Genomic DNA, 26,563 nt, shown 5'->3' on the forward strand with positions numbered 1-26,563 from the left:
TGGTACAACACTTGTACCCTCCTCTTATGTATGCTGCATGTTAAAGCTTTGAAGCAATCGTCTTGGTAGTGCAGGATATTTACAATTAATCACCACACAATCCTCTCTCAGATGTTTGGTGGCAGAACCCACCGACCCTCCTAATAGGGTATCATTAAACTCCCTAATGTTGAACTATTGTTCTAATTTGTCTGTTCACAAAATAAGGATTCGGAGTGGAATAATAAGCCATCCTTCAATGGGCTGTCACCCATATCTAATGAGCAATACCAGAATTCATCCTTACACAGGATTGATTTGACATGCATAGTGTTAGAACTGGCTATTTCTGGTTGGCTAAGGCTGACGCCAAAGCTAGGCAGAAACCACCATTCTAGTCAGGGCAAGGGAGTCACACGCCAAGATAACCCCTGCTCACCCCCTTGGTAGCTTGGCACGAGCAGTAAGGCTAAACTCGGAGGCAATGTGTAAAGCATTTGCGCCAGCACACAACAGCAACAACATCCTGGGCACACCACAAAAGGAATTCCACACAAGGTTATTCTAAAATAACTTTTGTATTGTAAAAACACATCAGATAGTATCACACAAAATACATGGTGCCAACTGGCACGGGCAATATTCACAAGGGATTATTTACAGGAGACAGGGCCACGTGGGCCACTGTCAGAATCAGAAATAGCACTTCTAGAATAAAGAATAATAAAGAATAAAAATCATAGTAGCACAAATTAGCAACTATGGTACACAACCAGTAACCACTGGTAACAGGAACCAGGACCTCACTAGGACCACCTGTACTAAAAAGAACAACCACCTAAGTATCACACAGCACCTAGGGGTATAAACAAGAACACATTACCCATGATGCATGAAACACATGCAGAGGAGTAATAAAGGAAAACACATGATGCCTAAAAACATTCAGAGGTGTACGGACAACCACCTAAGTTTCACACAGCGTTTAGGGGTCTAGGAAAGAACACATTACCCATGATCCATGAATATACATTCAGAGGAGTAGTAAAGGGAAACATATGATGCATAAACCTACACATTCAGCAGTGTTAAGAACAAGGCACATGATGCATCACAAACACATTCAGAGGTGCAGCGCTAGGAGACACATGACGCTTAAAACATTCAGAGGTGCAGCGCAGGGAAAGAAAGACACATGATGCATAAAAACATTCAGAGGTGAAAAATCAAGGAAGACACATGATGCATAAACACATTCAGAGGTGCCAGAACATAACTCAATAGTGCAAGAACACCTTAGCAATTACTATTAAAAACATAGAAATCACATTGCGCAGGATTCACATACCAGCCCCCATCTAATAAAGGGACTAAAGAGCCCTGTGTCCAGAATGTCAGGCCGCGCTGCCAAGCAGCGCCAGTCAGGGGTGCGCCACTGGCGCAAAACCTAAACGGTGCAGCTGCCCACTAATTGCTGGGCAGCTGAGAGTCCAAACTGCGACAGGGTCCTCACTGACCCTTAGACGCAAACTGCGCCCACTGCTGGAGCCACACAGGCTCTGAAAACACTCTACACACGTTGGAGCCACACAGGCTCTGGCATAACACGTGCCCAACGTTGGAGCCACACAGGCTCTTAAAACAACTGTGCCCCCTTGAGCCTCTCTGGGCTCGAGATCAATGGGGCCTTTGAGCCTCTCTGGGCTCTGAAATAGCGTTGGGGCGACCCACTGTCAACCGGGGCCGCCCTGTTTCACCAACTATGCCCCCCTAGACAGAGGGCAGGACACAGGTCATCGGGAGAGCCTACGGGGTTCTAAAACACGCAATGCCCCGAGCCCTCTTAGGGCTTTAAACAATAAGTATGCCACGTTGAGCCTCACGGGCTCCCAACAACTCGGGCCCTGCACTGGAGGGGAGGGGCGGGCACCGGCAATGTGCCCCGACTGCCCCCTCCCCTTTGCAGGCAATCGCCGGGCTTTTGTGGATGCTTCCACGGTCTGCGGCTCTCTCCTTGGCGGCGGCGTGGCGGGGCTCTCTCTCCTCATGGGAGCCCTGCCTTTACGAAACGCCTGCTTCTCTGTTCACCCGGTCCCCCATCTCGGAACCGGGCCTTCACTGGCTCACGCTCTCCTTCGTTCCCAGGGCTCCCTCAGCACACGGGAGCCCCACAAGCACCAGCAGCCTTCCTCCTTCGTGCCGCGGCCCCCAAGGGCGGGACTTCCGGTCCTTCTCCGGGGGCCGCGCTAGGATTGGCCGGCCGGCCCAGCACTTCCGGGTCGCCGGGCAGCGCGGCGGCCCGTTTCAGGCACTCAGGGGCTGGGGGAGAATTAACCGAGGAGTGGGCTCCCTCGAGTAAAAATATAAAAAATAGCAAATAAGCGAGGTGGGCACTCACTAGGGCCACCATAAGCAGGGTGGTCACCTGCAAAGTAAATAAAAGCGCTCCCAGCGCTAAATGACAATCCACAGCGCTCCCAGATGCTTTAAAGCAGGAATAAAGCGCTCTCAAGCGCTAAAGGAAATTTAAAGCGCTCCCTGCGCTAACATCAGAGATAAAGCGCCCCCAGGCGCTAGGGGTAAAAGCAAAGCACTCCCAGCGCTAGGGACAAGTAAAGGTCCACATGTCCAGCAAAAAAGTACAATTAAAGTGCTCCTCAGGCGCTAGTGCCCCAAAAGTCTTCCACACAGTCCTTCAGGAAGGTGAAGCAAAGGGGACCCGGTAAAAGGTCTTCAGAGTCCAGGAAAACAGCAGGAATCCAGGGCAAAGCAAAGTCCCCCATCCTTCCAGGACAGGCAGAGGGGTCCCCAAGAAGTCCTCCAGGCACCCAGGGGCTGGGCAGGGCCCAGGGATTCCCCTGTGCCCAAGCAGCAGCACGCCCCTGGCAGATTCAAGTCCAAAAACAAGAACAAATTGTAAGGGGACACAGCCCCTTTTTATACTGTAAAATCCTTTGTCTAAAGGGTGCAGGCAGTGTGAGAACCAGCTAGAACTGGTTATAGGGAACTCCTTTCAGTGTGAGGGGCAGAGGCGACAGTCGCCCAGCAGGAGGTGGAGCCAGCATTGTGGCAGGCAGGCACAGCCCTCTTCACTCCCAGGTGCCATCTCCTCCCACTTCCCTGGCAGCAGATGCAGCCTTTCATCCACGGGCTGACTCAGACAACTTCCTGGGGCATCCCAGCCCCTGTCACCCTCAAACCAGACAGTCAATCCACAAGCAGGCCCAGGCACTCCTGGACCAGGCTCACCAGCCAATCGCACGCCAGACACAAATTACACAAATATGCCAACTTCTAAAAGTGGCACTTCTACACTAGACACATTCATGCCGCATATATCATTACGCAGCAATCAATATCCCGAGTTCGTACATATCAAACTCGACCCTGCACTCCCCACACATCAGGAACTACCATGGGTATACATACATATTCCCCATTCATTCCTATGGGAGGTCAGGTCACTCACCACACATACACAAAGAGCTCAAGCACTTTACACAGTACCACAGTGAAAAAGTGCGCAGAGGCCTAAAATCACCAACACCAGGTCACAGAAACAGGCTAGGAAAAAGCAAAAAGTCTCGGGGTGAACCTGCCTAAAGGGCCGGGTCCAACACAACCCCCTTCCAGCCAAAACGCAGGGTAGACCAATCACTCCACTGATGGGCTTCCCTGCTTGGGGCGACAAAACACGGACCCGCACGGCAGGGACACCTTCCGGATTTTAGCCACTCTGAACCCACCTGGTTACCTCCAAACCAGAACTCTCTTCTCCTACCAGATCAGGACCTCACTCCCTCACTGGTCTACCACCTGGAAACTATTTCACTTCTGAGGTACAAAGCACACAGCACAGTTCCTCTTCAAGCAGGTGGGGGGACACAGCACACAGCAAAGTCTCCTTTCCTCTACCTTAGTGGAAACAACAAACTGCAGGTGAGCCCCAGATCACACAGCAAGGGCAGGCCCCTCAGTCTCTTCAGCTGATCCACTTTGGTAGAGATCCCTCTTGACCTGGAAGCTTCCTAATCTCCCAACCGAGGATCTAAACCCTCAGGTTGCACCGGGGTCAGAAGTACACCGTCCCTCTGCACCCCCTTCCAGAGTTCTGCACCCTCCACCTTGGAGCGGTACCCCTAGAAGCCCAAACCGGTCAGGACACTGAGTACAGATGCCCTTCCCTCCAGGTCAGACTGAACCTGAGCCTGGCCTCCCCCCCCTCCTCGGGGAACAACCTCCAGAGGCCCCACAAATGGTCAAGCACTCTAGACGGTCAAATGCTCAGTGAGCCAGGACTTCTGCACCCTCCACTAGGAGTGGTGCTGCCCAACATCAGGACCGCCGGAGTTCTGGTTACAGAAACTCCCCGTCCTCTAGACACAGGAAGATCCTCCTCAAATGACCTGTATGTACAGCCTAGGCCCCTGACCTGGTGCTCCCTTAGGGAACCCTCCAGGCCCTGAGATAGGGTTTCGGGCCAACGTGGGACACACCATCCCACACTCACTCCGCCTCCACTGAGACAGGGCGTGAGCCCCTACACCCCTACCATCCTACTGGGACCTAGCGGGGTTACACATGAACCTCTTCCCCTTCACAGGATCATCAGATACACACGCCACTACTTCTAGGTTCACTTCCTAATGCCTCTGAAAGACATCTAGCACACCGCCAAACATCCACCTTCTTGTCCAGTGCCTCTGCAGGACCTCCTGCACGCCACCAGAGGTACACCTCACGTGCAAGCTCCTTAAAAAAAAACTCACACCAACTCCTCCAGTTCAAGACACCACTCATCCACACACTCCCCCTCCAGACTGGTGAGACAGTTCCTCACTGCCCCTGACTCTCAACCTGTACCCCTCTTACTGAGCAATAGGCACCGTACTCTGGGAACTGGGAATGGGACTTCACACGCACTGGACACATTTAAGCTGCCACCACTGGATCCTACCATACTGTGGAATCCAGACACACACACTACACTCAGGCGATAACCACCCTCCTGAGCTAGTCATTTCTCCTCCACACTCCCTCTCTTCCATCTACCCACACAGGAACAGGAACAGGGATTGGGCACTGGACCCAGCAAGGGATTCCTAATCTATGGGAACCTCCCCCTCTACTGGCGTCCCGCCCTGTCACTTTCTCTCATCTGCCACTAAAGATAAAGTGCAGAAACACATTCTGAAAATGACACTCTTGAGGAAAAACAAAAATCAAAAACAATAATCCCAAACATGTGACTACCTAAAAAATGCAGAGTTTTGTAATGTAGCCAGCTGTCGCTGTGGCACTGCGCAAACACAAGTCCTAATCCACACCGCTGACCAACAATGTTAGAACTGGCTATTTCTGGTTGGCTAAGGCTGACGCCAAAGCTAGGCAGAAACCACCATTCTAGTCAGGGCAAGGGAGTCACATGCCAGGATAACCCCTGCTCACCCCCTTGGTAGCTTGGCACGAGCAGTAAGGCTAAACTCGGAGGCAATGTGTAAAGCATTTGCGCCAGCACACAACAGTAACAACATCCTGGGCACACCACAAAAGGAATTCCACACAAGGTTATTATAAAATAACTTTTGTATTGTAAAAACACATCAGATAGTATCGCACAAAATACATGGTGCCAACTGGCACGGGCAATATTCACAAGGGATTATTTACAGGAGACAGGGCCACGTGGGCCACTGTCAGAATCAGAAATAGCACTTCTAGAATAAAGAATAAAAATCATAGTAGCACAAATTAGCAACTATGGCACACAGCCAGTAACCACTGGTAACAGGAACCAGGACCTCACTAGGACCACCTGTACTAAAAAGAACCACCACCTAAGTATCACACAGCACCTAGGGGTATAAACAAGAACACATTACCCATGATGCATGAAACACATGCAGAGGAGTAATAAAGGAAAACACATGATGCCTAAAAACATTCAGAGGTGTACGGACAACCACCTAAGTTTCACACAGCGTTTAGGGGTCTAGAAAAGAACACATTACCCATGATCCATAAATATACATTCAGAGGAGTAGTAAAGGGAAACATATGATGCATAAACCTACACATTCAGCGGTGTTAAGAACAAGGCACATGATGCATCACAAACACATTCAGAGGTGCAGCTCTAGGAGACACATGACGCTTAAAACATTCAGAGGTGCAGCGCAGGGAAAGAAAGACACATGATGCATAAAAACATTCAGAGGTGAAAAATCAAGGAAGACACATGATGCATAAACACATTCAGAGGTGCCAGAACATAACTCAATAGTGCAAGAACACCTTAGCAATTACTATTAAAAACATAGAAATCACATTGCGCAGAATTCACATACCAGCCCCCATCTAATAAAGGGACTAAAGAGCCCTGTGTCCAGAATGTCAGGCCGCGCTGCCAAGCAGCGCCAGTCAGGGGTGCGCCACTAGCGCAAAACCTAAACGGTGCAGCTGCCCACTAATTGCTTGGCCACCTGGGAACTTCAAAAGACCTAAACGGTGCAGCTGCCCACTAATTGCTGGGCAGCTGAGAGTCCAAACTGCGACAGGGTCCTCACTGACCCTTAGGCGCAAACTGCGCCCACTGCTGGAGCCACACAGGCTCTGAAAACACTCTTCACACGTTGGAGCCACACAGGCTCTGGCATAACACGTGCCCAACGTTGGAGCCACACAGGCTCTTAAAACAACTGTGCCCCCTTGAGCCTCTCTGGGCTCGAGATCAATGGGGCCTTTGAGCCTCTCTGGGCTCTAAAATAGCGTTGGGGCGACCCACTGTCAACCGGGGCGCCCTGTTTCACCAACTATGCCCCCCCAGACAGAGGGCAGGACACGGGTCATCGGGAGAGCCTACGGGGCTCTAAAACACGCAATGCCCCGAGCCCTCTTAGGGCTTTAAACAATAAGTATGCCACGTTGAGCCTCACGGGCTCCCAACCACTCAGGCCCTGCACTGGAGGGGAGGGGCGGGCACCGGCAATGTGCCCCGACTGCCCCCTCCCCTTTGCAGGCACTCAACGGGCTTTTGTGGATGCTTCCACGGTCTGCGGCTCTCTCCTCGGCGGCGGCGTGGCGGGGCTCTCTCTCCTCATGGGAGCCCCGCCTTTACGAAACGCCCGTTTCTCTGTTCACCCGGTCCCCCATCTCGGGACCGGGCCTTCACTGGCTCACGCTCTCCTTCGTTCCCAGGGCTCCCTCAGCACACGGGAGCCCCGCAAGCACCAGCAGCCTTCCTCCTTCGTGCCGCAGCCCCCGAGGGCGGGACTTCCGGTCCTTCTCCGGGGGCCGCGCTAGGATTGGCCGGCCGGCCCAGCACTTCCGGGTCGCCGCGGGCAGCGCGTTTCAGGCAATCAGAGGCTGGGGGAGAATTAACCGAGGAGTGGGCTCCCTCGAGTAAAAATATAAAAAATAGCAAATAAGCGAGGTGGGCACTCGCTAGGGCCACCATAAGCAGGGTGGTCACCTGCGAAGTAAATAAAGCGTTCCCAGCGCTAAATGACAATCCACAGCGCTCCCAGGCGCTTTAGAGCAGGAATGAAGCGCTCTCAAGCGCTAAAGGAAATTTAAAGCGCTCCCTGCGCTAACATCAGAGATAAAGCGCCCCCAGGCGCTAGGGGTGAAAGCAAAGCACTCCCAGCGCTAGGGACAAGTAAAGGTCCACAAGTCCAGCAAAAAAGTACAATTAAAGTGCTCCTCAGGCGCTAGTGCCCCAAAAGTCTTCCACACAGTCCTTCAGGAAGGTGAAGCAAAGGGGACCCAGTAAAAGGTCTCCAGAGTCCAGGAAAACAGCAGGAATCCAGGGCAAAGCAAAGTCCCCCATCCTTCCAGGACACGCAGAGGGGTCCCCAAGAAGTCCTCCAGGCACCCAGGGGCTGGGCAGGGCCCAGGGATTCCCCTGGGCCCAAGCAGCAGCACGCCCCTGGCAGATTCAAGTCTAAAAACAAGAACAAATTGTAAGGGGACACAGCCCCTTTTTATACTGTAAAATCCTTTGTCTAAAGGGTGCAGGCAGTGTGAGAACCAGCTAGAACTGGTTATAGGGAACTCCTTTCAGTGTGAGGGGCAGAGGCGACAGTCGCCCAGCAGGAGGTGGAGCCAGCATTGTGGCAGGCAGGCACAGCCCTCTTCACTCCCAGGTGCCATCTCCTCCCACTTCCCTGGCAGCAGATGCAGCCTTTCATCCACTGGCTTACTCAGACAACCTCCTGGGGCTCCCCAGCCCCTGTCACCCTCAAACCAGACAGTCAATCCACAAGCAGGACCAGGCACTCCTGGACCAGGCTCACCAGCCAATCACACGCCAGACACAAATTACACAAATATGCCAACTTCTAAAAGTGGCACTTCTACACTAGACACATTCATGCCGCATATATCATTACGCAGCATTCAATCTCCCGAGTTCGTACATATCAAACTCGACCCTGCACTCCCCACACATCAGGAACTACCTTGGGCATACATATTCCCCATTCATTCCTATGGGAGGGCAGGTCACTCACCACACATACACAAAGAGCTCAAGCACTTTACACAGTACCACAGTGAAAAAGTGCGCAGAGGCCTAAAATCACCAACACCAGGTCACAGAAACAGGCTAGGAAAAAGCAAAAAGTCTCGGGGTGAACCTGCCAAAAGAGCCAGGTCCAACACATAGGATGAACCAGGCGCGTGTAATTATAAAATCATAGATAAAAAATACTTTGCTCCAGCCCTGTTTTTTTGTTTCCACTCACAACTGCATGGACCACAGAGTCATCCCCCTTCATCCATTGACTGGATTGCACTTTGAGCAATGTTATTTAACCTGATCATGTGTGCACATCTACCGATAAAATAGTGCACTTCAGTGCCAGGACTGGTGGCCCACAATGGTTCATGTTTTTGCTTTATGTTTTTTAAAGCATATTAACGCCACCTTTAAAAGACTGCATTTTTACTTTAATTTACTCTTAATCTTTAAAGTTCCATTCTGTTTGTTTGCAAAACATGCATACTTGCCGAGCCCAGGCCTGTTGACTTTGCCAGTGTATGTCTTGATGTGTTCCTTAAGTTTGTCTTGCTGTTCATATCTCATGGTTCCTTTTTCTTGCTTCAGCTCCATGCCTTTGCCGGACAAAGATTTACAATACTGTAGCCAGGCACATATCCACCAACATGCATTTCAGTATCCTATTGGAATTGTGACTAACATCTCTTGACCAAACTCTTCCTTTGTGCCTTGTGGAATTGCAAATCTACCTCTAGCCCTGATCTTGCACTCTGCACCGTTTGCAAGCTGAAGGTAAGACATTCTTTACATTGTATTATTACCTTGTAGTCTATGTGGCTTTTTAAAGATTCTTTTTGGGATGCAATTCAGCACGTGTTTTAGAACAAGAAGAGCATATTTGATTCTTCAAACGTCATGCATTGTCTTAGGGAAGTTAGCACCATCAAGGCATAGCAGTTTAGATGTGAGAAGTGTGTGTGTGTGTGTGTGGGGGGGGGGGGGGTGTATGTGTGTAGTCTGTTCTGCACAAAGCAAAAGAATTCTGCTCTGCCAGAAATGTTAGCCTTTTTCATGCCAGATTGTGGATTCACCTAGGTATTATATTGTAGTGTAGTTCCTATTTTCCCTATAGGCCCTGCGCATTAGAATAACATAAACAGCAGTGTAGATGTAGGACTGAGGTCTTCTAGGTCACGACTACTGACTATGTTAGACTTAATTTAGGTTTGCGCCAGCTAGCTCAGAGGTCACTGGAAACTTTCTTGACTGAATAGGAAGTGATCAGCTTCCCTGGCTCAGACCAGAAGGGATTCAGCTTCCGACAACCGCATAAACATTACAACTTTGCTCCCTCAGAATAAGAGTCAATCTCTAGAGTCGTGTGAAACGATAGACAGCTATTTCACTAAGTCAGTTGTGCATATTTAATTTCACCAGGGTGTAGAGAATAGAGAGACGGGCGTTTTCAATAAAAGGTATTATTTATTGAGCAGTCTTCCTTCTCATGCAAGAGAAATGAATTGCCACAATTGCAATACTTAATGTAAAGTACGTACAGTAAAAGGAGTATTATGAAATAATACTGTAAAAGCATTGATATGGTTTCTTAGCCATAAGATACTTTAAAATGGATAAAACATATATACATAGGCTAACGTGCTCAACTAGTGCTTCTAAAATACGCCTACCCCGGTGTACCTGACTTAAGCCTAATACGTGGGAAGGAGTAAGTAAGTAGCAGTTTAAGTTAAGTAGGTTTGTTGCCAAGGATCTGTTCAAGAATTCTCTCTAAGGGTTTTAGTCAGCACTGTACCTTAGGAATAGAATGTAGGAGGTCTGGTATCTCCCTCTCAGGACCCGATATCCCAGTCACCCGCAAGGGTAGACTGGAAACGCCGGAGCTGGATTTTCTCGGCAGGAGAAAAGACAGCGTCTTTCTCAGCACGTCAAAGAGGAGGGGCAGCATCCGTGGGCTTCTCGCTTATGCTGGGCTCTCGGAAAGTAGATTAGCTGCTCTGCTCCAGAATCACCACCGTGTGTTTGCTTAAGGCAACGTTGGTATATTTATACCTGAAAGGTGCCGAGTTTGACGTAAGGTTGGGACATAAGACATCAATTAAGATGTCACTAAGAACTGGCCGTTCTTACAGTGCTCGCAGAAGTTCTATTACAAATCAAAACAAAGCAAGTGGGGCTTTCCCAGGCTGCTGGAGGTTTGGTGTGTCGAAAGAACTCGGTGTGCTCTCTAGGAATCCAAGGAAGTAGCTTTTGCCGAGCCTTGGACTGCAAGGGCGATTTACTAAAATATGGATCTGATTATTATGCCATTATAGGGATATTATTGATTTATAGCCGTATAGGGGCATAAAGTCACAATATTGAATCGGGTTCCTTGATAAAACACATCAGTATCCTCACTCACATGAACATTTCCATGATACTGGTTCTTGATGTAATTTACTTCTTGGTGCACTAATTACTGCAGTCATCTGCAGAACATTTCTGATGCTAAATTGGCATGCAATGGTTGATGTACATATTGCAAGTATTATAGAATGCTGGTACGCTATTCAGTTCAGCACCAAGTCCCTTTCCAACATTCTATATCATTTTCGCTCCTTGCTTTGCTTTATTGTACTCTACAGGATTATTGAAAAGCTGTTGGCAGTCATTTATAACGCTTCCGGGAAGGGGCATGTTTCCATACTGTTAAAATGTTGTGAATCTTGCTTATGACTACGAAAGTTAATGATTATCTTTCATGTAACGGAATGAGGTGTTGTTTATTGTTATAATGCATTTTCTCGCTTCTTCAATATTCCAGGTATTTCAATTATTAGTTGAAACAATGATGACTGTTTAAATAAAGTTGTATGTAAAAGGTTAGGGTTTTGTTACAGTTAAGCAAAGATACCAGTTTATTTAGCAGGAAGCAAGCTTTTGTTCACATTCGATGCATATACAAAATATACTTCCATGTGTATTTTACTTTGCTGCTCTTTTCCTTGACTAAGCACTCAGTTTACCTAAAAATGGTACTCATTATTTTCAAGTGTTGTGAAATAAACGCAAAACAAGTGTGGCCACTTTATCCATTCATCTTTGTCTCTTTTAGGGGTCCTAACCAATACCATAGTTCATAATGCAGCGACGCTTTCTGCAGGCTTTGATCCACCACACTGACAATGCATATTTGGTATGTTCCCAAACCAGTAAGTTTCAACAGGGCTGGTGCTTAAAGCGGTTCCCAGATGCAGCAGTCATTGGGCATCAAATGACTGTTGTCCTTGGACCCCAAAAAATGAGGCTTCATTCATCTGCTCCACACAGCGAGACTCCTGTAAAGAACCCACTTCAAAAGGAGCCCGAAAAGCCCACCACTGTAGAAGGCACAGGTGTCAAAGAAGAGCCTGTATCGGAAAGCACCACTGATGCCGGGGAGAAACTTAACGTAGGGGAGACTGACCCATTGCAAGATCGATCACTTTCTCTGCTCCAAAGGTTCAAAAGAACTTTTAAGCAGTACGGTAAAGTTTTGATTCCAGTGCATCTTGTGACATCCACCATCTGGTTTGGATCTTTCTACTATGCAGCTATGAAGTAAGTACATGTGTAGGTAGATCATGTGTATGCTTTATTTTTCTTGGACTCTGTTTATTTGTAATGTTGTTGGCTTGCCTTTTTGTCCTAAAGGGAAATATGGTGGGAAGGTGAGGCTTAAAATATGTGTAATCAAATGCAGGAAAGATGTAAATAATCAAGAATCAAGTTAGTGGATTAATTTTTGTTTTTCAACCGAGATAAGGGAGTATACACATACACTTTCGGATGTAGTTGTGGGCACCCAGTGAAGGCTATATTTATCAATTTACCACATGTTTGGATAGTTCACTGCTGTTTCTAAGATCATTAGTGCCCCATTCACCAATCAATTACAGATAAAAATTGTCCTTGGTTACCCCTCAGTGCCTTGAGTTTAAACCCCATTTTGTTCATCATCAATATTTCTATTCCCTTTGTTCTGTTAGATGGCAACACAAAATGGACTGTGCAGTCTTTCAGTCTTTGCGGAAGCCTCCAGCATTTTCTGAAGTGCAGTGCCTAGCTAAATCACAATGAAAGGTTCTGTTTGCAGAGATCTCTCAAGATTAAGAACTTATCTTGTGGACAGCTAACCACTTTTACAATTGCTACTTAATATCGCGCCCACACCACTACCCCTTAATAGTAATTTTTCAACCATGCTCTCTCAGCCCTTACCCGTTATCAACTCCTTCCATGTCAATCTTTTCCATCCCATGGCGCACACACAGGGGCAAATTAGTGAAGACCGTTCACCTCCCCCCACCCCTCCCCCCTTATCTTCAATTTTTAATCCAACATTACTTCCTTCTCGGCCTGATCCAGCACAGCATTTGACACCTGACGTTTTATCCCACTCAAAGGCAGCTTTTGATCCTCTACTGAAGCTGTCATATCAAAGCATCGTATTTGAATCTCTCCCCCACCGATTTGGTTGAAATATGTAAACCATCTACAGTGGCTAGCCAGATCTGCCTTTCCAGCCCCTTCTTTTTAGGTCTCGCTCTGAAGAAAGCGCGCGAAGCGCGTTCTCGCCACGAGACCTATAGCCGTCAGCTTTGCTTACAAAGAGCCAAAAGGGAGACAAGAGATGGGCACGCGCAGCGTGACAAAATCGGATCAGGTCACGCGTGTGAACACGCCCTCCGATTACAGCATGCTGTTCACGCACACGCATGCACACCGACAGACACACACACGCGTGCACACACATATCCCCTCCCTCTCTGCCCCCCCTCTCCCACTCACCGGGCTCTTTCCGCGTGTCCCTCTCCCTCCGCAGCGGGTCAGTCTTGGCAGCAGGATCCAATTCAGGCTCAGAGCTCTGCGTGTCTTCTCCGTGATCCTCAGCTTGCGCTGGGACAGACTATGATCACGCTCACGGCGACGGCGTCTCGTGCGCTCCCACCGTGCTTTCGGTTTCGCGCCCGGCCAGCCTCAGCTTGTTTTTTTGTTTTTTTTCCGCCGTGCAATCGCTCTCGCTGATGGTGATTGATAAGTATGTGACCAGAAGGACTATTCCGCTTAGGAGCACAGAAACACGCAACAGACACGATGGCTCGTGAACTTTAATATCGCTGCTAGATCTCTGTGAAGCACTACACGCGGGAATGGGAAACAGTGGAATGCGGCGGCCATTTACCTGCAGTGCTTGTATGAACTGCCATCTCGTAAGTGCCGTTTAGAATAAAATGCAGACTATACCGAACGTCGACCCGCATCCGACTAAAATGATGTCTAAATAGCTGTCCGCTCGTAGGCAAACGCTATAAATATGAATGAAAGGAACACCACGAAAAATCTACAGGAGGCGTGTCTTTTTTTTTTAGCAGCGAGTATTTAAAATTAGATAGCCCATCTGCTTTAATAAACTTTCAGTCATGACTAGCATTCTGTTCTGTTAATCATTTACCCACTATTCTTAAAAGAAAATCTGAGCAATACCATGAAATTTAATCATGGGCATATTTGGCCTTATTCAGCAAGTCATGAATTTCCGAACATTCCAGGGTAATGGAGCTAGCCCAAAAGTTCACTTGCACAGGTGAGGTGACAACTACGAAGCACACATAAAGATTGTTTAATTTAAAGAAAAAAGCACATCGAAATTGCAGTGATCTATAATAAAATACATTACCAGCAAGCACGCCTATCCACTGCACGACACAAACGGGCATTGTGCACCAACATATTAACTTCAGGTGAATAAAGAAATGACAATACACTACATATAAATAAACAATGAACTAAAACCATTGCACCGCATCAACGCTACAAGACTGGTACAAACTGAACTTCCGGATAAGACACCTCACCACAGTACTGAGAGCATGTATGTACACAAGGCTATGGATAAGGATACCAGCTCAGATGCTCAGCACGGACAAGCACTCGACCAAGGGAATATTTATTTCACAGAGCACACACGTTGCCCCAAAATCAATAAAACACAAACTAAATTGGAAGAATTAATGCGAGAAAAAATCCATTCCCATACATTTGCTGCCATCTACTGGCCATAGATTCACTGCTGGGCTCTGTGAGACTGACTGTGTGTGAGTGTCATTTAATGTCATTTAAACAGAATCCTATCGGCAAAGACTCTGAGTCCTGGCCCTAGATGCATTCTTGCTTTTAAGAACGGCATTTTGTACATAATTACCTCTGATGATAGCTGTCATCTAACCCCTAAACCATTCCTTTTTTCTGTTCCTCCTTTCCTCCTTCTCTCTCCTTCTTCCCACTCACACCACTTTCTATTCATGTTCTCCCTTTTCTCACCTTTCTTTGCTTTACTCTCAGCCCCGCCTCTCCTCCATCTGCTGTTGCCCTGTAATTCCCCTTTCATGTAGGCGCGAGGAAGGCTCAATGAGCCCCTTTGGGGATGGGGCCGGACTGCGGAGATACAGCTTGGGTTGCAAATAATTCAAATTTTCCCATAAACTCGGGATTGGGCGCCTGATCACAGAATCACACATACAACTATCGATTCCGCTTAATTTGTCCTTGTTAAGTTATTTCTCTCCATGCTGCAGACCGGGGCTAATAAAGTGATTCCTCTGCCTGCCCAAGCGTCCTGAAGGCCTAATGCACTAGCCCAAGCTTCACAAAGATAGTATTGCGCCATCTTAAGCTTCTCAAAGACAGTACAGTGTCATCGCAAGCTTCCCAGAGACACTACAGCCCCATCACAAGCGCCTGGAGGCACTAATGTGCTATTCCAAGCTTCCTAGAGGCACCACCAGCCGTCAGTGTACGCTTTCACCAGGCACACATACCACCAGCCGTCAGGGCACACTTCCACCAGGCACACACACTACCAGCCAGCAGTGCACACTTCCACCAGGAACACAGCCATCAGTGCACAATTTCTACAGGGTCACACACCACCAGCCATCAGTGCACACATCAATTGTTAACGCATCCACAATTAACTATTGTAGCAATTGCAGTATGGCGCTTTTTACTTTTAAACATATTCATCTAAAGCGCAGCATGCCACCATTGCTACAAAAATAAATACACATTTTTCTGGCCTACAATTTATAGACTTTTGTTGCAGTTGGTGTTGCAATATTTAGCAATGCCAATAGCTCAAACTTAATTAATGCAAGACCTATTGCATTGCAAATGCTTGTTAACCATTTGTAACAGAATAAATGGGTATTGAGATGAATAGAGACAAAAATGCTCTAGGCAGCCTCACCCTGGTGCCAGATTGCACCTAAGAGTTTTATTTAATATAGTACTTATTGCCTCTCCAAGCAGCTTTTATTTTCTGGCCCAAATGGGCATTCTACGTTTTGTGAATTTTATCACACCCTGCATTTTGCTACTTCACCCACAATTCCATTGTTTCATTTGTTCCTCGAACTTCACTTGTCACATTTTTGATCTTTACTGCTTGTTGCAGTTCTTTCGGTAGCACAGTGTTATTTGTGGGGGGAGGGTGGTACCCAAACCAAGCAATCTCTGTAAATGGCATCTCCATGAATGTCTCACTGCTCTCTGGCAAAGCCGTTTTGGAAAAACATCCCCATTCTCTTTTTAACAAATGCAAGCCTAGATAATTTATAAAAACTCTGCCGAGTAGGAGCCTTAAACTGTGTGCTTTCATACCTTTACCATGAAGGTCTCTTTCTCTACATAACAATTTATTGTTGCTAACCTCACTCTTAGGGTTCTGCCCGTCAGAAACAAATTGCTCTACCATTTAGGTGGACTTAGTTATCCTGCAACTGTTGTTTTTCTCTTGAAAGACTGACATGATGCTTGTTGCAGTCCTCTCCACATTTGTATGTTGCAGTGTGTTCTACAGGTGCCTTCCTGCCACAGTTATGACTAAACTCTAAGCAGTACATAACCATGCTGCTTTCCTTTAACCTCTGCTTGAAGTGTACTGATTACATATTTGGTTCGCAGCCAGAGAAATAATAAAGTTCAAGACTGTATGTCTTATGGTCTGCAAACTTCACTGTTAAGCCCTTTCTCCGTCGCTAACTTGCAATTGCCATAATGGAGAATGAGACCCCTGATTATGCTGGTTGCTGAAAGCCATGCTGCATTGGTCAGATATTTTATGTTAATTCATTCCATACTCTTGGCTCCTCCCTCTGGAACGTTCATCCTGTACATTTTGGCAGTGAAGACCATTTTCACAAATAAGTGAGATCCCCGAAGGACACTTCTCTTACACAGTCATTTGATCTGCAGCCCAGCACACCACCCAGGCTCCAGAGATCTCTTGCTTCTATTGTAATAATAACTTTTAGGACTTTCCTCCACTGGAAGGTCACTTATGCACACACTCCGCCAATCACTTCCATGTGGTGCATTTCTTGTCTGTGTGGCAAGCCATTGCCTTAATGCTTTGTTTGCTTATATTCAAGACTGACTGAGCATCTTCCTTGTGGCATGTGGTTTGACCAACGCAGTCCCTTTATTTCCAGCTTGTCCCCCCATACTTAGACATGCTTAGATAATTCATTCTCAATCAAGACCTCAGTCTTTCCTTCAGTAGTCTCGGGACCTGCATTTTTAGGTCGAGCCTAGAGCAGCGCATGCGCTGCTGCTTGCTCGACTTTTAGTAAGGGGGTTTTAAAAGTGCTACCCGTAAGCTTTTCCTGGCCTAAAGCTTGCATGCATGCGCACCATCTGCCTTTCTTATCTCATTAAGCCGTCATGGCTCAATGCTTGTCAATTGGAGTCAATCACTGCTGCTTAACCCTGGCCCAAAAGTCAAACAAATGTCTGCCTTTCTACATGTACGTGTTTTGGGATGTACCAAGTCATCAAGCAATCCGTTCCTCATTACACAGAATGCCTTTTGCAGCACACTAAAAACTCGGGAAAAACGTCAGTACTTTCTAATTAACGTTAATATTGCTGATCAGAGGCTTGCCTGTGTCTGGATGCAGCTGATCTGACTGTTCAGTCACAGCAATAAGTCCACGGTTCTTTTGGGATGAAAAATGTGTACATTAAGATCGTGTTTCGTTTCGTTTCAGTCACTTGCTGCTGCTGGCCTCACGGCTTGCTTTTCTCCGACACCCCACTGCATCACTAAACATTTTGACTCCTGCTATTTCATCACCTTGGTGCTAAGACATCAATAAAAACAAAATAACACATCCCCACAGGACACAATGCAAAAAACAATCACAGCATAACGCTTACTATCAAGTACCGTACAACATAGCAATTATACAGCACAAATAAACACATCAAAACCAATAGTCTGCTAGGTGCAAGCATCTTCTACCACCACATCATGAAAGCAGGTTTGTGTTGGTGGTAATATGTGGCAAGACTATCTCTGCTTATTTGTTCTATTGGTTTTGATGTGTTCTGTAGTTTTAATTTAGTTTATTTGTGCTGTACTATTGCTATGTTGTACTGTACTTGATAGTATGCGTTATGTTGTGATTGTTTTTTGCATTGTGTCCTGTTGGGATGTGTTATTTTCTTTTCATGGATATTTTGTTTTTATTTATGTTATTGTGTTCTGTTATATCACTGCTCCAGCTCTTTAACTACTTATGACGCCTGTCAGCCCAAAACTATGCCTTAAATGATCACGATCATTGCTCAGTTACGTGCTACAGCCCAACACATCAGCACCAGTGGCCTTTCTCTGAAGTCTTCAAGTGCCCTTCGAGCAACTGACAAGAGTAGTTTAGATATTTTTCCAGCATGAAAATGCAATAAATGTCAATGGCACATAGAAGTGATGACACTCCTCTTGGGTGCCACTTTCTAATATCTCACAGCAGATGGGCAATGCGATTTGAGCTACCACCAGCAACTGTGTGGGGGCAGAGAGCAGATGTAACCATCTCTGCAAATACACTGTTACTGCACTATATGTTAAACGTCCTTTTTGCTTATAGGCTATCTCTAAACAGGTTACCACCAGAGGCCCAAATGATTAGGTACTGAGCATCATGCAAACCAGTTTAGGCATGTACAGTACGAAAAAAGGCAGCTGCTGCAGCACACAGACAACACAGACTGGGTCTAAGCAAACAAACTAGCATCAGAGAATAAAAATTGCAAAGAACATTCACTCTGATTAAGCACACCTATTGGCAACTGACGAAACAAACAGAATTCAATTGAAGGGACCAAAGGATATGTTAAGCTTCTTTTTTTTTCTTTTTTTTCTCACAAAACTCTGTACATTAAAGAAGGGTATTTAAGCGATTAATTAGTTTGCGGTTCTCTGGAAAATCTATGGAGACCATCATCTTTAATTTTCTGTGATTTCTCCATGCTTTCTTCTCCTGTTTCACAATCTGGTCCATCTTACTTTTTAAAAAGCATGCTGGCTTGAAGCCATCAGGCTATTTCTAAGACTAGGCAAGGGATTGTTTTCTCCAGTAGGATTGTAACTCCTGCCCGCTGGTTCCTAAATACTGTCCTCCTTGCTTGGAAACAACTAAAGCCCCTCCCCCCACGTCAGGACAACGCGTATGTGGCCGGCAATGGCCTCGATCGAGGAGCCTGAGGAACTACAACGCCTTCCTCACCACGGGTGCTAGATTATGTTAACATTTTTGATTAATCTTCGACCGCATCTTCCCAATGGATGTTTGCCTTCACAGCTGAAAGCTGGAAAAACAAGCATTGGCATAGCCAATAGGTCTCGCCTTTTGGGACCTTCTAAGTGTTTAGCCATGCAGCACTTGATGTTGTTGCACCAAGAATATTGTGCTGGATAATTAAACACTTATAAGCTCCTAAAGGCGGGACCTATTGGCTATGCCAATGCTTGTATCAATGCCTAGCGATCCCACCCTTTTTGTCACCTCTGCACCACTCTACTACATGCCAATGCACTCTATGCCACTCTATAAAACTGCTTTCTTCGAGGCCACTCCAATCTATTCTACGCCCCTTCACTGTATGCCACTGCACTTTACTCTGTAATACTCAACTCTATGCCCCTGCACTCTACACCAATCCACTGTATGCTACATTAATCTACTCTGCACCACGTTACTCTTTGCCACTGCACTCTACACCACGTTACTCTATGCCATCACACTCAACACCATTGCACTCTATCCTGCCCCACGCCACTTCATTCTTCTGAAAAAATCTACTCTATGCCTCTGCGCTCTATGCCAATCTACTCTATTCTGCTCCATGCCACTGCACTGTACTCCAATATACTCCAAACCACTGCACTTTATGCCACCGCACTCCCCGAACCACTCTACTCCACTGCACTCTGACACTCTACTCTGAAACACTGCACTCTATTCCTCTGAACTCTGTCACTCTACTCTGCACTACTGCATTGTATACCAGTGCAATCTATGCCACTGCATTCTACACCATTGCACTTTCTGCCACTCTACACTACGCCACTTCACTCTGCGCTACTCTACTTTGCACCACTGCACTATACTATGCACCACTCTAATCTACAACCCTGCATTGTTCGCTGCTGTTGTTGCACTCTACGTCACTGTAGTCTACCCTGCACCACTCTACTTCACTTCATTCTACTCTGAGACAATCTACTCTACGTTACAGCACTATTCTCAATGCAACTCCACGCGATTCTGCTATAAACCACTGCAGTCCATGCAACTGCACCCAACGTCACTGCACTTTGCCATTGCACTGTGTGCCACTGCACTCTAATCTGCACTATTGTACTCTATGCCACTTTACTCTACACCACTGCATCTTAGGCCAATGCGCTCTATGACACTCTACTCTGCACCACTGCACTCTACCCCACTGGAATTTTCATCACTCCACTCTAGGCCACTGCACTATTTGCTACTCTACACCACTGCACTCCATGCCACTCTACTCTGCACCACTTCACTCTCCACCACTGCACTCTACTATGCACCACTCTAATCTATGCCACTGCATTCTACGATGTTAAATTCTATGCTGCTCCACTCTTGTCACTATGTTCTGTAACACTCTGTGCCAATACACTCTACTTCAGTCACCTCCATACCACTGCATTCTGTCACATCACTCTACTCTGCACCACTGCACTTTGCAGTAATGCATTCTACGCCACTCTGCATCACTGCACTCTACACCCCTCTGCTGTGCACTACTGCATTCTGTGTAAATGCTCCCTCCACCCCACCTCTACATCAATCCACGCCACTTCACTCTGAGATTGCACTCTTTGTCACTCTACTCTGTTCCACTTGCCACTGTACTCTGCCACTGTACTAGGCACCTCTCCACCCTCCACCACTGCATTCTACGCCACTGGACTCTACTATGCAATACTCTAATCTATGCCCCTGCTTTATACGACTGCAAAAACCACAGTTGATGGACAGAATGCAGAACAATGTCATACATTCACCCAAGTACAGAGATCTGGGCCTAAATCCCATCGTATTTTTGCACTTCACACCACCCCAGTTCAGACATGGCCATATGCAAATCAGCCTTGACCCTGTGCCTCATGGGAACAGTCCAGCCCGAACTGCCAAGCCATGTCTTTCCTGGACCGGAATCAAGCATCCTTGGACCGGTTTCTGGCTATCAGCCGTCTTCAGCCAGGATAGCTGGACTGCAGTGGTGTGAAGAGCATGGGACTCACGTCTGAGCATACCCACCCCACTCTGGGTGACAAATGCAAAACAACAGTTGATGGACAGAATGCAGAACAATGTCATACATTCACCCCAGTACAGAGATCTGGGCCTAAATCCATCAGTGTGTTAAAGGCCTCTCTGGACTGGAAATTAACCTTGATGAATAAATGAATATTAGCTAAGCACACTGTTGCCCCTAAAGAGGGTCCTGGTGCTTATATAGTTTTATTATGAGGCTAGTTCCTGAGGAATGGCATTCCAGGATTTTACTGCCAGATCGAAAAGGATCATAATAAAAGACTATTCTGCAAAGAGGGATTTTAATCAGGTTAGCGTTGAAAGTGTATGGAGTTTGTAAGTAGATTGAGCAGCAGCCATGCTGCAGCATTTTGTAGCCTTTGAAGGGGATGAAGAAGGTATAGTGAATGTCCTAGATATGAGTCTGTAAAGTCTAATCTCTCCATAATAAGGGCTTTTAATATAGGTTTCTGTGAAGAAACAGGCAGAAAAGATTTTCCGGAATGTTTTTAGCATTCCAAAACAGATTGATGCTACTTGGTTAACCTCTCAGCCCCTCTGGCTCTTCAGGCCACCGCGTACTCCATACTACCTTCAGAGAATGAACATGCTTCATAAGTAACAAGATGCACCCAGTGTTAATCTTGATATCAGTGGGCAACCTCCACACCATCTGCAACTTTGTCCTCTTGCCGAACCACGAGTGCTGCTGCGCTTGTTGTTTGGTGTTTCACAGCAAGAGGACCATACTCCAGCACCAAGACAGACTGTGGGATGGGTATGCTCAGACGTGAGTCCCATGCTCTCCACACCACTGGAGTCAAGCTATCCTGGCTGAAAACGGCTGATAGCCAGAAACCGGTCCTAGGATGCTTGATTCCGGTCCAGGGAAGATATGGCTTGGCAGTTCGGACTGGACTGTTTCCATGAGGCACAGGGTCAAGACTTGCATATGGCCATGTCTGAACTGGGGTGGTGTGGAGTGCAAAAAAACGATGGATTTAGGCCCAGATCTCTGTACTGGGGTGAATGTAGGACATTGTTCTGCATTCTGTCCATCAACTGTTATTTTTGCACTGCTTTATACAACGCCACATTGTACTCTGTTGAATTCCATGCTGCTGCACTCTACACCACTATGCTCTGCAACACAGCACACCAATTCACTCTGCACACTCCACTCTATTCTACACCATTTCACTGTATGCCACTCTACCCAACTCCACTTTATGCATCCCCAATAGACAAAACTCGATGCCACAGCACTCTACTCCACTCTTCACCATTCCACTCCACATTATTATCCTATACACCACTAACCTTTAGCCATGCTGAACAGCTGCCACACTGGTGTACAACATGGCTAAAACTCATTGCCAATACCAATAGTTGTTGCATGTGCGAGACCTTTTGACTTTGCCAATGCTTGTTTTTTTAAGACTGCCACTTTAATCCACTCTTCACCCATGAGGTAATGTGGGGTGTACAGTCCTCCCCTTGCTCATCCCTCATCAAAAAGTCTGAACCAGTAATCAGTAGACTGAGGCTGCAATAGCCCACATCAACTTTAACATTTTCATGTGGGGTGTTTTCCCAGACAGAACCAAAGCTGTTTCTGATCTGTTGATGGTTGACACACTTCCTCGGAAGAAACTTCGCTACTTTATTTCTTCAAGATGCAATGGCTGGCTGATTGTGAGAGTTTTACTCATAATAGTTTTTTTCCGAACTCTTACCAGACTTGTAATCATGTAACCTGACCCAACACTAAGATTTATAATGCCATCTTACTAAGACAAAGCTGATGCCATTGAGGACGTCCTACAGCATTCATATGGGTACACGGAAGATCGCTCCCTGCTCCAGGGGTACTGGGGTATTACTGCCTCATCACAAGGCTGAGTACCTCTCACCACTCCTTTTCACTGCAACTTCTCAGTGAGTTGCCTCTGTCGCCTGGTCCATTTTCCTCCTTCTTAAAGGAAACCATCTCTTCATTCACTACTGGGTAGGAAAGCTCAATGCGGCCTGTAAAGGGTGGGATCTGGGTCCATGCTGCCCTCCCTGATGAGAACAGGGCCTCTTGGATAAATGGCAACTCATATATTAGAGGAATTCTGCTGCCATAGTGCTTTAAGCATTATAGTGCCCAAATATCCCCATTAACCATCTATAACGTTGTTGCTAAAGTGCCTCCCAGCTATCTAGAGTAGTGGTTCTTAACCTCCGTTACAAGGACCTCTGGGGGTGAGCGAGACATATTCAGGGGGTCCACGACTGTTTACAAAATGAACTTAATAAAGTGTATATATACATGAAGTATAATTGAAAATTAACATTTTATTTCTATACATGATTGTGACTTTTACAAAATATTTCAATATTGGGGCATTTGTTTGGTGTCTATATTTTTGTGTATCATTTTGAGGTTTACATTTTATAAATTGATTAGGCCAGGGGTCCTCAGCTTCTAATAATGTCTTGGTGAGAGCCCTGGATCCCAGTAATGATTAAGTGAGGGTCCCCTGGACTAGGAAGATTAAGAACCACTGACTTAGAACATGGTATTGTGCAGGAGTAAAATAAATGCATCCAACTTGATGGACTTTGAGTCTTCTCGTTTCTGGTGTACTTCAATGTACCCTATATCTGAAAAGCATATTTAGAGATGCATCGGTCTGAGATTGATGTGGAGTTTGTAAAGTACTTGTCAAGGGTTGAACATCTGGTGAAAACACAATTTAGAAAATTAATGAAAGTTAATCGACATACACAAGTTGTTCACTATCCCCATTTTCTCTGTAGGCTTTCTGTGTCATTTTATTGGTACATTAATTTTGTGATGCATAGGTTTGGTAGTTTCTTGTTGCCTGCTTTTTATGTTTGTCTAGATTCAGATTGTTTCAGTTTCTAAGGGTACCATATCCTTCCAGTTTACTCCCTTATCACCTGAACGAATGCTTCCTTTTTAGGTTGAGCCTGGGTAGCGCATGCTCTGATGCATGCTGTATTGGAATATGAAATAGAAGCCCAGCCCATATTTGTGATTGCCTTGTGTCATTGTCTTTCGTAAATGCTGGCTTCTGAGTAATTAATAGGTTTGTTAGTCCCTCCCTAGTACCGCCTTGTCTTAATTTGTAGCCTACCATGAGGACTGGCCCTTTGATTTTGATTGTTACACAGTACGTCTTTTTAGGTCTCGCCTGTCGATGCGCCTGCGCATCGAGCAAGGCGAGAGTATTGGGACTTATCCACTCTTTATCCACACTGCAAGGAATTGTGGCGATTCCTTGCAGTGCCCGTGACTTTTAAGCTCAATGCGCATGCGCATTGAGCTTAAAAGCGCGTGCACGTCCGTCTTTGTTTACCCGCTCCGCCCCCTCCCCTTCCCGCCGTGTCGCATTTCTCCTCCCCTCTCTTCCCTCCGTCTTGTTTATTTTACCCGCTCCGCCCCCTCCCCTTCCCGCCGTGTCGCATTTCTCCTCCCCCCTCCCCTCTCTTCCCTCCGTCTTGTTTAATTTGCTGTAGTGTTTGTATCTCTTCTGTATCAATGTGTGTTAAAATGCAAACACAACGAGATAATACCGTGGAATGGGCCATATAATGAGTCCTTCCTCACCGCACACTTTAGTCATTATTGCCGCATAATTTCAGTGGCTCTGTAATGAGCAGATTGGCCTGACTTCTCGCACTACTATACACCTCTCATAAAAGATGGCGTACGTTATTGTCAGGAGGCGCTTTAAGCAGGAAATGCTTACAAAGACTGCAAGGCATGCACAGAATTGCTTTCACCATGTACATTGTTCGTTGCCGGGCCGCAATAAACTTCCCGCAGGGCCCGGGCACACCGAGATTGGCCAGCACGTTACCTAGTTAAAGCAACTGACCCAACAACCTCCTGTACGTAGGACGGATGTATCACCAAGAGCGGACGGAAACGTGGCTGATGCACAGGACAAAGGCCGAAGGCGTTCCCATTCTTTGTAGCTCACAGCTATCAGTCGGCTGAGCACAGCCAATTCAGCTTTCGTCCTTAGCAGCCCAGGGCAATAAAATGTGCCCCTTTGAACTGGCAAACAATCCCAATGTTATCGAAACGTGTATCAGTGGTGGCGTCATGTAAATAAATGGTCAATGAAGAGTGAAGACGTCCAACCCTCAGAGCTTTCAACAAACCCCATGGTGAAATTATTCTGTTCCATATGCCCTTTCCCTCATTCCCTTTCTCTCGTGTCACCTGTCCCTGCATCACTCGTCACTTCCGTTCCACCCGGCCTCACTACTCCTGAACTGCAGAACATACCTTAGGTCACGGCCTAACGTGTTTTACACAAACAGGACCTAGTGCCACTCACTCAGCATAGGGGTCTCATTGAACGTCGATGTCTAGTTACTAGTAAAGGGCCTCAGTGTTACACTGCCTCAGTGTTACACTGCATGCAGAGACCACCAGCTTTAAAAAAAATATCAAGACCGGTTACCGGAAGCACATTCCTCTTCTCTGCCGGCGTGCCAAACCAGAATACGTGGGACCAATTGTAGCTTCCCCACCCAATCAAATCCTAGACAAATGTTTTATTTTTTTAGAGCCTCCTTTTTCTGGGTTATCACATATGACAGCGCTTTTCAATACATGAGTTCAGCACGTACACGCTACAAAAAGTATCTGATGTGTTACGGTGTAGCGCTTCAGCATATTAAAGAAATATATTTTTTTATTTTAAAGAGTGAGACAATTTTACATGATCTTTGTTGCATAATTCAGAAGCCAGGTCTTTTCAGGATTTGGATCCTGCAAGGGCAGAGACCAGCCAGACACTTGGCTTTCTCTCCCGATTAATTTGTTTTTCTTGCCCCCTGTACTCACACCTTCACATCCACGTGAAAACTGCTTCCTACGACTTTGTATACCCTGAATAGTACTTTCTTCAGTTCCCACCCAACCCTCTCTGGAAATCCTGACATTCATTACTGTAAGCTTCACTCTGACTAGAACCTCACACTGTCTACGGGTAGCTCACTTCGGCCTGAACCTTTTCTTCGGGTGTACTCACCTCTTTGGTACGTCACGGCGGCTCATCCAGGCCAAGCACTGCCCCTCCCAACCACTCTTGGTCTTTCCGTGGCGGATGACATCCTCAAAGAGACAGAGCAGAGTGCGAGGGAAGTAAGTAGTGCAGACTAGCAGGAAAGCCACGGCCAGAGCCAGCCAGAGGCAGGCCACAAAGTTCGGCTTAGTGGCCGTCCCCAGCATTGCCCAAACAGCTGGTTCACACAGTAGAGAATATGTGTGGTCAAGCGTGCCTCGCTGTTTCATTTGCCCTATGGAAAGTATCAGAGTGAAAACCTTTACTTGTCGCGGGGTTGTGACGAGAGAACGGTGGGCGGGACTGCGGTT

At 46.7% G+C, this 26,563-nt stretch overlaps 1 protein-coding gene across 6 annotated transcripts in view; it reads left to right on the forward strand.

Annotated features, from left to right (window-relative positions):
• The window catches only part of MIMS1 (mitochondrial inner membrane scaffold 1), a 202,669-nt gene that overhangs the window by 10,029 nt on the left and 166,077 nt on the right, over nucleotides 1–26,563 (forward strand). For 3 of the 6 annotated variants that reach the window (XM_086965560.1, XM_086965563.1, XM_086965564.1), the window contains exons 2-3: nucleotides 9,086–9,271; nucleotides 11,595–12,079. In XM_086965560.1, the coding sequence (XP_086821686.1) occupies nucleotides 11,622–12,079 (458 nt within the window). In that variant the 5' untranslated portion in view covers nucleotides 9,086–9,271; nucleotides 11,595–11,621. The remainder of the gene's footprint in view (nucleotides 1–9,085; nucleotides 9,272–11,594; nucleotides 12,080–26,563) is intronic. The other 3 variants (XM_086965565.1, XM_086965566.1, XM_086965567.1) reach the window with 1 other exon arrangement.

This window comes from Lissotriton vulgaris, chromosome 4_1 (assembly GCF_964263255.1).
Source record: "Lissotriton vulgaris chromosome 4_1, aLisVul1.2, whole genome shotgun sequence".
In the NCBI taxonomy this organism is placed as follows: Eukaryota; Metazoa; Chordata; class Amphibia; order Caudata; family Salamandridae; genus Lissotriton; species Lissotriton vulgaris.